Raw genomic sequence first — 12,793 nt, 5'->3', positions numbered from 1 at the left:
ACCATATCTTGCTTAAGTCACAAAGGCATGTTCAAAAAATTGCCTAAGTCATTTATTTCTCTTAAGTTACATATTCTACTCACAGTGTTATTGCTATGCCAATAGCCATCCTTTGTTACATCATTTTAGAGTGAAATGATCAATAAATGTCATATGTTACTCTTTTGGTGAAGCTTTTTTTGTGTTTCCTGCAAAACTTGAAAAAACGAGTTAGGCGATTAGTTCAACAGGGTGATGATAAAGAAGAAACTGCGAGACGGAACTAAGGAAATATACCAGTTTCCTTGGACGGAACAAGGAAACGACCTTTTGCCGGTCTGATGACATCACAGCTCCGCGTCAATTCATAGAGGAGCTGTAAGAGAGGAGCGCCCTGACAGTTTTCAAGGATTTCCACTTTTTTAATGATCACTGTGCCCAGAAAAGCGTGCTGTTGGTTTGTCCTACATCGGTAGAGTAAACCGAGTCACCGACATGTCGGAGGAAGCAACTTCTCCGGTAAGTTTTGAGTAAACTGACCCGGTTTTTTGCCCCATGCTGAAGCACCTTCAATACTCGCCGAAGTCATTTCCGTTTGCGCAATCATTTGGAGAGCGGTGGTTGGTCAATCCTTCTGTCTGTTACGGAGCTCGGTTCTCCATTGGATGATTAGAAAGAGATGGGCAGTCTGCAAAACTCTGACAGTTACAAGCTAGAAAAAGCAAATAAACTAGTGGTTTAAGAGACAACTTTGTAATTATTCCGTTTCTACCACGAAGTTCATCCGCTATGTTCACAAATTACGATAATATACTGTTTGAGTATTGTGTAATTCAGCTGAAAACGTCACCACAATATCCATTCAAAACTCCGTGCCAATATTCATCTGCTGAACGTAACAGCCCAAATATTCTTCAATAATACCTTCAAACATATTACAGCATTTAACTTTTAAGATTTTAATGTATATTAAAATTCGGCCAAGAGATCAAGCAGAAGAGTTTTGTATTTCAGCTAGTTCACACACTATAATATACTGTTTGAGTCTTTGTGTCATTAAGCTGAAATCGTCACCACAATATCCATTCAAAATTCCGTGCCAGTATCATAGACTGTATAAGGCCAGCATTCATCTTCTGAACGTAATAACACAATATATTCGCCAATAATACTTTTAAACACAAAATAAATAAACATACATATTTTAAGATGTTAATGTATATTGTCATTCGGACAAGAAACCAAGAAGGAGAGTTTTGTATTTTGGCTAGTTTGTAGCCTAATTCCGGTTTGACAAAATAGGCTGTATTGCCTGCCCCCGCCCACTGACGCTACGCTTTGATAGTAACTTAAATCGTCACCCTGTTAAAATAAGCGCCTAACTCATTTTTTCAGGTTTTGCAGGACCATAGGTGGCCGGCGTCATGAGGAGAGGATTTAGGCAAAAAAAACAAAACAATTTTGACAAAAAAATGATTTAGGAAATTATTTTAACAGTGTGGCAAATGATACAAACTTTTGGTGTAACTGAAAATCATTTTTTGTCTGATTTGAGCAGTGGTGGAAGAAGTATTCAAATCCCTTACTTAAGTAAAAGTACTAATACCACACCACAGAATTAATTGCATAAGTGTTCACATAATACTTGCAGAATTACAGTTTTTCTCAGTCGCTTTGGTGCATTCCTCACATCACTATTTACATTTGCACAACAGTCAATGCATTTCTCAAAACAATTAGTACAAACTGCAAAACCTAGTTAATAACCTGCAAAAGCGTGTCACTTGCTCAAAATGGATAGCTCATTCCTCAAAAGCAAGTATTTATGTCAATGAAAGTGTCAGTGACATCAAGATGAAAAGTCCTGACACCATGTTTATGAACAAGATAGTCAAATGGCTCTGTCATGTTTTCATTATGACAGTTTACTCTGTAAATGTTTTCCAATGCAAAAAAGTCAGATCTTGGTGATGCTACCTGAAAATGCTCAAGGCAGCACTATATAGTATTTGCACAGCCATTTAAAAACTACAGTAAAATTACACATTGCTGTATTTAGTGAGGTAACTGAGTACAACACACTGAATATGTATGTTTCACATTTTTATTGCATATGCTCTTTTCAATTCTTATTTGTTTACAGCATTGTGCAAAAGGAAAAAAAAAACACCCCCATATACAACACACATAAAGTCCCTTTGGGTAGAGCTGTCCACAGTACAGTGTCACAGTAGAAATGGTCCACACTATGTCCTGCTTGGTTCATAGATGCTTGTAATGGGTTATGGGATTCCGCTCTGAGTGGTTTTAGAGAAGTGGCTTATCATTGGTTGCAACTAATGCTTCACACAGCCCTTCTCATCAGTGAAAGCTGAGGTTCACCTGAGATAAATTTATTCATTTCCAGAGACATTTTCAGTAAAAAATAAAGATTTTAAAAAATTAAAAAATTTGTTTGACAGATTTTGACAACTAGTTCAACATTTTTGTATGTAATGACTCGATCAATGAAATTAAGGACTATTAGTTTTATATGGAATAACTATTCAGCACTCACAAATATAGTTAATTTTGACTGACATGACATAAGATATGATAATGTTATAAAACAGCAGAGAGTTGTATGAAACCACTTGATGCATGTCCAAAAACATTTGCAATTTGTTGTAAGGAATGAGAAACTGCTACTATAATGAGCACAAATGACTAACGGTTGAACTAACTGTTGTGTAAATTTTAATAGTGATGTGAGAAATGCACCAAAGCGACTGAGAAAAACTGTAATATAACCTAAGTAATTTTATGAAATAATTTTATAAAACTAATCCAACTCATATAAAACCTATATGAGGCACTATTTATTTACTATAATAGTATGCACTGCTATTAAATACATTTACTTTTAGTCACATTTCATTAAAAGTGCTGGAGAAAAAAATATATTTCAACTAAAAAATATTTTTATTTCAAGTTGGCAAGGTAACATCTTTGATGTTATTTCTGTTTCATTCCTGTCATAGTGTGGCTTGGTGAATCGAATTTGACAGAAAGTGTTTTGTATTAGAATCACTGAATTTACCTGTATAGAAAAGTGCCTTTTTTCAAAAATCTATTATTTCATATTGGTTTTATTCTCTGTGACACTTTTATATCACTTCTGGTAGTCAGTCAACCATAAAATAAATAAAATAACCCCTAAATCAAAGGGTTCACTGACAGTATTTAAGCACCTTTTTTTGGATAAGTTATGCTGTACACAATTTTAGTATGTTCTTTGATATACAATGTATTTTTTACAAGACACTTTATTGTCATTGCACGTATACAGCTGAATTTTGTTGGCAACAATCAGCCCAGCAGCAACAGAATAAAAGAGAAATAACCAGATAACAAGATAAAAAGGAAAAACACACCTTAACATTTTTTTTAAAAACACACACAAAAAATATAAATAAAATAAAGGGTTGGGTATTGTTCCCATCAAACAAATGGGGAATGACAAAATGCTTGAAATAATAATTTTACATGTATGGTCCTGGATCAGTCTATGACAGCTAGCAGGTTATTTCAGGTATTTCTGATTCTGACCAGTGAGTCAGAAACAAAGAGAAGAACCCCCCCACCCCCCCTACAGTGACCACACCTCCTGCTCAGCTGCCCCTCCCTGCCTTTTATAACGGACTCAATGAATTGGCACGCTTATCTTTTGGAAACAGAGATATCTTGGGGTGGAGGTCCGGTAAAAAAAAAGACCACTGTTCAGTATCTAGAGGCTATATGACCTCAGCACAGCTCCTTACCAAGACACAGCAGGCAGTTTCAGCCACACAACGGACACAATAGCCTCCACAGTGCACACGCTCAGTGCAGACACAGAATCATGGAGGAAGGACCTTACAAGTACACCAGGGTGAGAAAATCAGCATAGAGGTCGTTGAAAGATATCAGGGAGAAACTCTTGGCAGAAAGTGACTTTAAACTGTTGTGTCTGATTTCTTTATTTCTGTCCCAGCAGGATGGGAACGGCAAAGTTAGTCGGGTCATCCGGATTGGAACCCGCAAGAGCCAGGTACAGTACTGCATTTATTAAATCATGAGCTTAACTCTCTCTTTAAATATTTAATGGTGCTTTTACATTATTGCTAGTCGAAATGTTTCTCTTTGGTCACAGCTTGAGCTCTCTTTTATATGCAGACACAGGCCTTACAGAGTCTCAGTGTGTTAGTTAAATAGGACATGACATATGTAGAAATAAATGAATTAATGTATGAATAAATAAATGGATACATAAATGTAGAAGTAGAATTAATAATAAATTAATATATACAAAAAACGAATGGAAATTCTATATTTTTACATTTATTTTATTATTTATTTAGGTATTTCTGCATTTATTTATTCATTTATTTCTACATTGTCACATGTATTTATTGAATCTGTAATAATTTCTACATTATTCATTTATAAATTGATTTTTACATTTATTAATTTATTTCTGCGTGACTTTTGTCACCCAACAATGTCAAAATATAAAATAAGCTGGGCGGCCTGAACGTCACTCTGAAGCAGGATTGGTTCTTAGCATTGCTTCTGCCTGTGTAACCAAGCTGACCGAAAAATAAATATAAAAATTAATAAACATAGAAATAAAAAAAAATAAAGGTATAAATAAATAAATACAGAAATATCTAAATAAATAACAAAATAATGTAAAAATATAGAAATTGCATTTATTTTTTTGCATTTATTTATTAGTTTATTTTTCAAAGTTACTTTCTACATTTCTTTCTTTATTAATGTATTTCTACTTGTGTCATTTTTTGCCCTCTTAGTCTGGAGCTCTTCTCACAGAGATAGAGCAGCTGTGGCTCAACAATGTCTTTTTCAGATAACCGTTCCTCCTCCTGCAGTCTGTCATACTGATTTGATGTTTCACTGACTGTATCAGTACAATCCAGCTAAAGTGTGCTCTGTTGCAGTTGGCTCGCATCCAGACAGACAGCGTGGCGGACAAGTTAAAAGGACTGTACCCTGAAATCACGTTGGAAATAGGTGAGGATCAGCCCAGCCTTTGTTCTCTGTCTGAGCATCCTGCAGAGGCTTTGCAGTCGTGTTACAACATTTTCTATTAGCTGCTGCTGGCCTCTTCATGGACATTTATTCCATAATTGACAATGTGTAAATTAGGGTTGAATGAATTTAATGATAATGATATTAAGACCAAAATGTCCAGTTGATCTCTGAATGTAAAGTAAGTCAGCGAATTAACTCGTGTTTTTCTCAATTTGACAACTTAACACAGAAATCCAACTATCAACAATCTTGTAGGAATTAAAGCACATTACAGTAGTGATTCCTTTTGTAAACCGAGACACACTGTGATCATCTTCACGTTCACACTATTTGGGGTTTCTAAGAGAACATGCCGAGATGCTTTAATGTTCAAAAAACACATAATTTTGTATTGGTTTGTATAGATACACCTGTAGTCATCCTTTGTCTGAAACGCTCCATTTTAACGCCTTTTTTTAAAGTCCTCCCGAAAAAAGTAGCTAAGGAAATTTGGCCGAACAAACAATGTTAATATTAATATGCAGCTTGTAGTCATGAGTTCCACTATTTTATGTGGCTTCATATACCAAAGTATTTTTTGTCTTGACCTCCAATGATGCCTTCCATCATCTGAACACTCCTGTACACCTGTTTCTTTAATAACACACTAATTGTTAATCATGTTATTAATCTTTGTATCGTCTGTCTTTCAGTTGGCATGTCTACGACAGGAGACAAAATCCTTGACACAGCTTTATCAAAGGTGAGGCTCGTCGTTACTGTCACAAATTAAAAATTTACATTATAAAGTGTTCGCCAACATCTGCAAACAACACAATATTCAAGCAGAGACGATCCATAGTTATTTTATTATTCAGATAATCCAACCAAACATGCTCTCTCAGTCCAAATCCTTTATGATTTAATGCTTGATATTATTAATTGTGTGTGTGTGTGTCTGTGTGTCTGTGTGCGCTGCCATTTAAGTATTGTTATGTATACATACATATAAAATTTCCCCACTTCGGGATAAATGAAGTATTAAAAATGCCGTAATTTCAATGTAACGCATACATGTAAAGTACTGAATGTGACAGAAAAATGACTGCATTTTTTTTTTTTGACTGCAGATTGGAGAGAAGAGTTTGTTCACCAAAGAGTTGGAGAATGCTCTGGAGAGGAACGAGTGAGTGTTATGGCTGCCATCTGTGGCTGACACCACACTGGCTTCACTCTATTGTTTCACCAGTATACACCAACCGTTAGGCCTTCACTGACAGGGGCTCACTTGTAAAGACTTTATTTAATTAAAGCTGTCAGTTACAAGTATGTTGTGCCATTGCAATGATGCAAGAATAAGCCCTGAAACCTGGAAATGAGTCAGGATTTTTATACTTCTGGTTCCTTCATAGAGGTTTTTTTTTTTTAATGGTTTTTTGGTAAGTGTTTCTAATATTTTGGCCACCCAATTTACTTACATGTTAGCGCCAGAATATTAGAAACACCTGTCAATATAATGCACTCCATGCATCAATAATAAACATAAAGTAGAAATATTATCTTTGTGAAAGTCAACAACCTGAAAAACTACAGTCTTTGTAACTGTAGAATTAATTGCAGAGCTTTTGGATTACATTTTTTTTGGACTACATTTTTTTTTATTACATTTGCATCACTCAAGTATGAATTTAAATCATTTTTATTTTTACCCATTACATTTTATGGCAAAAATTCTTGACTTTCCATTTCACTTCCATAAGAGCACCCACTGTTTGCTTCAGAATAAAAGCCTTTGATTTCCTCGGCAGCCTTACATGTAGCAGGTGGCTTTGTTCTTTAGCTGCCTTGAAGATGTAGAACATACACAGGACTGAATGGCTGCATTATACCATGAGACATAAATGGAGCATGTATGTATGAATGTATGTATGTATGAATGTATGACTGTTCCTCTGTGTCCTGTAGGGTGGATCTGGTAGTTCACTCACTGAAAGACCTTCCCACCACTCTGCCTGCAGGATTCACCATCGGGGCTGTGCTGAAGTAAGTGCACCCACACAAGTAGTGTGCAGTGTGTCTAAAACACACAACACATAACTGCATATAAAACCAAATCTGTAGACAATGTGACAAGATTTTGTTTGTTTGATTTGTGTTTGTAGCCCATTTGTAGTCATATTTACCAGTCTGTTTTTTTAATTATTAGCATTTTTATTCAAAATGTTGAATAACAAACTTCTGGAGACTGACTGTGAGGCATATTAACTTTATTTGTGTCGCGCCATAATATCACCTAGGCGGCAATGCAATGTTGATTTTCTATTATTATTTTTTACCATCTAAAATGAACTTATTTCACTGTAGAGCTGCATGCAGTGATTCATTCCACTTTGCCTCTGGATAATGTGTAATGTGTTTTTTTAACATTAAAGCATAGAAACCCAAAATAGTATGAACCTGAAAATAAGGATAACGTGTCTCGCTTTACAAAAGGTATTCCTACTAATTCCTACCAGGTGGGACAAGAATTACGGGCTAGTGTGCTCCTAAATCTCTCTGAGGAGAGCCAGTGGAAGCTCAGTTGCAGGATAAATTATTATTATTTTTTTCCCTTTTTTGTATTTATGTTTTTGTAGACACTAGGGATAATAAGTACAGAGTGATAAAGGTAGCATGTGTGTCTGTGTTAGGGTATAAATCAGGAAGGGATGTTTTTGTTTTTGTTTTTTGCGGTGCAGCATGATGAAGTCATGCATGTTTCCTATGACCTGTAAAAACTGTAATTTGCTGACTGTCCTTTGCTTCCTGCTGCTTTTAGGAGAGAAAACCCCCATGATGCAGTGGTTTTACATCCCAAACATGCCGGAAAATCTCTCGACAATCTTCCAGACAACAGGTACAGCGCAAGAGAAAACTCAACTGTTTCTTTTGTTCTCTCGCATCAAAAGTGTGGATTACTAACTTCATGCTGTGTGTTTGTGTAGTGTGATCGGCACCAGCTCGCTGCGCCGTGCCGCTCAGCTGAAGAAGAGATTCCCACATCTGGAGTTCAAAGATATTGTATCCTTTCAGGACATGATGATAGCTGGAGATAAGATGGGAACTATGTAGATTTTACTGCATAACAATGTGTTCATTTTCAGCAACAGTTACGTGCAGCCATTAGGAAGCCAGAATTAGTCTCTTCAGTGTTTCCTTAGCTTTCGTCTCTAGCGCGGGAACCTGAACACACGTCTGAAGAAGCTGGATGAGAAGGAGGACTTCGCTGCCATCATCCTGGCTGCTGCCGGCCTCAGGAGAATGGGCTGGGACAACAGGATCAGCCAGGTACTGTTCATGATCATCTGAAGATCTCCGCGTGATGTCTCTCTGCGTCATTTGTCATCTAACTGTCGCCTGTCTTGTTTCCACTGGTAGATCCTTGGGCCTGAAGACTGCATGTACGCTGTTGGACAGGTGAGGACATTAGGGTGCAGAAGGCTAAATAAAAGATAAGGATACAGCGATTTATCTTTATGTGTTCTTTGATTTAAAAACTCCATATGTATGTGTGTTGTCAGGGGGCGCTAGCGGTGGAGGTTCGGGCCAGAGATGTTGACATCCTGGAGATGGTGTCTGTCCTCCATCACGATGACACTGTGCTGCGCTGCATAGCAGAGAGAGCATTCCTCAGACATCTGGTACACTACACTACACACACACACACACACACACACACACACACACGTAAATATTAACAAACAGAAAAATCCCATTTATTCAATGTAACTTTGATCCGTAGGAGGGAGGCTGCAGTGTTCCGGTGGCTGTACACACCGAAGTGAAGGACTCCCAGGTAAGAGTGCTTGGTAGACACACACATTTTGCCTGCATACAATAGAGAGCAAACGACAATATACTGTATATATTTTTAGGCCAACCCAGATGTTAGCATCTCTGTGCGATCTATTGAGAATTCTCCTATGGCATTTTTGCATTGGATTTTAGATCATGGCAGAAAATAAGCTCTGTGGATAACGCACGTTTCTTATGCTGAAAAGTTTTGTCAAGCAGAATAACCTTCACAGTTGAACACCACTTTTATTAAGTTTGAAGCGTTAATGCAGCCAATAGAAGTAAAAAGCCAGCGTTATGCTATAGAGAACTACACCACGGTCACATTACTTGAATGTCACTACCATTATCCTTCAGACGCTCTCCGACAAAGATCTGATTAATTGTTAATTAACCTAATCGTTTATATAAGAGTTTTCTCAGAAAACCACGACTAGTCTGGAACACAAAATAATGTTGGTGGCTGTTGTTGAAGGTTAAACTGCATGATGTTTTTCCAGCTCTACCTGACCGGGGCAGTGTACAGTCTGGACGGATCCGACAGTCTGAAGGAAACCATGCAGACTAGCATTGCTGCTGATGACAAGGTAAAGCTGTAGTGTATTGGTCACATTGATGACTATTGCCTGTAAAAAATAACTGCTGGGTCAACTTCAAAAAAAGAAAGAGACTAGATGGATTATTAAATCAGTGTGAAGTTGTCTATTTGTGTAGCAGCTCTTTTTTTTAACCCTTTGGAGTTTTGGGCTATTTTACCCATTTTTGAACACTTTTCATTGTGCCACTTAAAAAGTATCAACATTTTGAACCAAAGAGCATACATATTTTTAAAATTAATACTGACATGGAGTTTTCAAGCCAGTACTTTAGAGGGATGTTCCTTTGTTTTTATGTTTTCTTGGACTCCAGAGGGTTAATATGTATCATTTGTGTTTGTGTGACAGAGCATAGAGGAGGTGGACGAGCAGGTCCAGCGAGTAGGAGTCACAGCCAGCAAGCTCTCAGGTAAAGCCCAGGATGGGGCTGAGCGGCTGGGTATCGACCTGGCCAACTTACTGCTGAGCAAAGGAGCCAAGGAGATCCTGACGGTGGCCAGGCAGCTCAATGACGCCAGATAATCCTGCCAAACTGACGGCCCCTCAAATGCAGTCAGCCACAGCCTTGTGTCAAGTAAAAACTTGAATTCCTTTATTATGTTATACATTTGGCATTGCGTGAGAAAAAGAGTGGGGACTCTCTGTTACACGCTGAGCTCAATCAAGGGCAGATATATTGTTGAGGATTTTAAACACTACTTGGACCAAAGTTGTGCTCAGTGTGGTAATGCGCTGCTAAACGTAGCACTCTTGGTCTTGGTTCCAGCTTGTTATTACACACGGAACCATCTCCTGAGCCGTGTAGAAACCGCCTTACTGTCTGTATTATCAGTGAGAACCACAAAATGGCCTTTCATACATTGTCGTCAGCACTTACAGTATAATCACTGGCTGATATCGTCAAGCTAAAAACCTTTTTTGTTTTTTTGTTTTTTAAAGCTTATCAGTATATTAAATGGGAAAAATAACAAAGAATGTGTCATCAGCATACATTATTACCCCCCAAAAGCAGAAAAAAAGAAAGAAAAAAGAGAGGTTAACCCAGAGTTCCTCTGTAGGCTGCATTCACATTTGAAAATATTGACTTTTGATGGTACCAAAGAGTTTCCAACCCAATTTTGTGATTTGGAGTAGTGAAATGAGCCTCGTTTAGGTGTTAAAGTTGAGTAAATATAAATGTTTATTTAGTGCTTCAATCATAAGCTCTATTGTCCCGGGTCGACTTTATGGAATAATATAGTGTCAGATTGAAAGGTGTGTTGGACTCCTGCAAAATAAAAGTACCATTTTCTACATAGCTTCACTTCTTTATTCAGCTGTGGAGGTAAACTGCTTTTAAGAGTATGCTAGCTACCTTTTTTACAAATAGAGAATATATTTAATATACATGATGAGAAGCTGGAGGAAGTGTTTTGTTTTGCCCCACCTGTGTCACGTACAGCTGCTTCGTACTGAACCTTTATTTATTGCAGTGAAGCCTGACCAATATGTAGTGATGTCCAAATGAAGCTTCATGAACCATTAAACAGAATGCCTCAAGGAACGGCAATTCAGTGTGCTTTCTGCCAAACAGAGAGCGCTATCTACTTGACTAAGAAAGTAAAGTTCATGAATCTTAATTTGGACATCACTGTTGATATGGGATTTTTGATACTGATACGAGTTTTAGAGGGGGGGGTGAACAGATAATCCTTATAGCGGCCAATATAGGGAATTTTTGAGCTGTGTGTAAAAATAGACCTTTTCTATGTGGATTGTGCACCAATTTTGCACTGATATGACACTGCAAAGGTAATCATAAGGCTGCTTTTATTAAGGAATATTTGACATTATTATACATGATACATACAATGTATCTCATTGTCAACTAATTCAAGAAATCAATAACTGAGAAAAAAATTATAAATTAAACAAAAAAGCTAAATTAACCTCAGTTGTTTAGTATGAGTGAAGCACTTAAGCATAATTTTCTACAGTATATATTATGTTAAAAAGTTTTCCTATCAGTGCATAAATGACAAAATATAATCTTTTACCGAAAGATACCAGTATGACTTTGGCAGGCAGATAAAATCCGTCAACAGATATATTGGTCAGGCTCTAAAATGCCAAAAGGCCAAATTTTAAAGTGTTTATCCTGTTCATGCTATGCTGATATTGTATTAGCATCTGTGATGTCACCACAGTGGCTTGCAGCTCCACATTAAGCATCAACTGTGACCTTTTCATTTTGAAATACTTTGTAAACACTGCAGTAGTATAGTCAACAGTTTAAAAGGTAAAGGGCACAACGGCAAACTTACTCATGGCTTTCATGAACTGGCTGCAGGTTGAATTAGTGTTCTGTTAAAGATGTGAAGTAGCCAAACAAACTTTATTTAACTGAAACTATCACAGATTATTTCTTAAAACCATAGCATAAAGTTTTACAGTCACACTCATTACACTGACTAGTTTAAAGCCATTATGGTCTCATTAATGCAAATGGTACTTAAAGCTGAAGCACCATTATATTCAACAAACAAAAAATAAAAAAACTTTTGTCAAAATTGTGGCTTCTGCTTTCATAATCATAATGTAGTTTTCTTTTGATTACAAGCTAAAGATCCGGTTGACATTAGACAATTCAATTTTTTTCATAATTACAACTTTTGTATTATTGTAATTTTGACTTGATAGATTGATCTAGTACTTCTATATTTTCCTTGTAATTATGGTTCACCCGCAGCAATTAAAAATGTTATTGTAAATATAAAATTAACAAAGAAATGAATGAAATTGTGTTGCTGGAATATTGTCATGCATGATGCTGTACTCCACATATCAAAACTGAAGTGCTTCAAAAAGCAATACCTTTTTTAACCTGTTGATCTTGCCTCATGAAATAAACATGTCTTGAATGCCATTTTAGTGCCATCTCAGTAAGTGATCTGCCTTATTTAGAACAATGCCTCACTTGTTTCCCTTTGTTCTGCATCAGTTTCCCCACTGTACAGTGAGTGCCACACCGTATTGTATTTCTTTTATTTTGTAGATCTTTATCGTATATTATACCTAATTTAAACCTCCTGAGACAATGTGAGGCCATATTGGCCATATTTGTTTTTCAGCTTTAATTTCAATATGAATTAACATAGAATGCTTCTGTATTTAGACTCTTTATTATCACAGTACTCACCGTCTCTGCCGTAAATGAAAAAAATGTGTCTTTGTTTAGCCACTACGTCAACATTATGTTAAACTGCTGATGTCAAGAAACTAATGTCAATAAAGCTATGTGTGTTATACCTGTCCATTATGTTTTTATTATTCATATCAGTGGTCAGTTCAGA

The 12,793-nt window shown here is 36.7% G+C and overlaps 1 protein-coding gene across 2 annotated transcripts; it reads left to right on the top strand.

The window, feature by feature from the left end:
* The first annotated feature begins 343 nt into the window (after nt 1-343).
* LOC131970329 (porphobilinogen deaminase-like) lies at nt 344-12,748 on the top strand. 2 transcript variants are annotated; one of them, XM_059331701.1, is made up of 14 exons: nt 344-498; nt 3,995-4,048; nt 4,959-5,031; nt 5,745-5,794; nt 6,162-6,217; nt 6,997-7,074; nt 7,850-7,927; nt 8,016-8,091; nt 8,245-8,358; nt 8,449-8,487; nt 8,592-8,711; nt 8,813-8,866; nt 9,366-9,452; nt 9,810-12,748. In XM_059331701.1, exons 1-14 carry the CDS (start codon nt 475-477, stop codon nt 9,981-9,983), a joined length of 1,077 nt encoding a protein of 358 aa, XP_059187684.1. In that variant the 5' UTR covers nt 344-474; the 3' UTR covers nt 9,984-12,748. The 2 variants fall into 2 exon arrangements, with proteins under 2 accessions (XP_059187684.1, XP_059187683.1); XM_059331700.1 differs by having other exon boundaries at nt 3,992-4,048.
* Nucleotides 12,749-12,793: the final 45 nt, after the last annotated feature.

Source organism: Centropristis striata, chromosome 4, assembly GCF_030273125.1.
Source record: "Centropristis striata isolate RG_2023a ecotype Rhode Island chromosome 4, C.striata_1.0, whole genome shotgun sequence".
Classification (NCBI taxonomy): Eukaryota; Metazoa; Chordata; class Actinopteri; order Perciformes; family Serranidae; genus Centropristis; species Centropristis striata.
The sequence above is the reverse complement of the archived record's forward strand: the minus strand, read 5'-3'. Positions and strand labels throughout refer to the sequence as shown.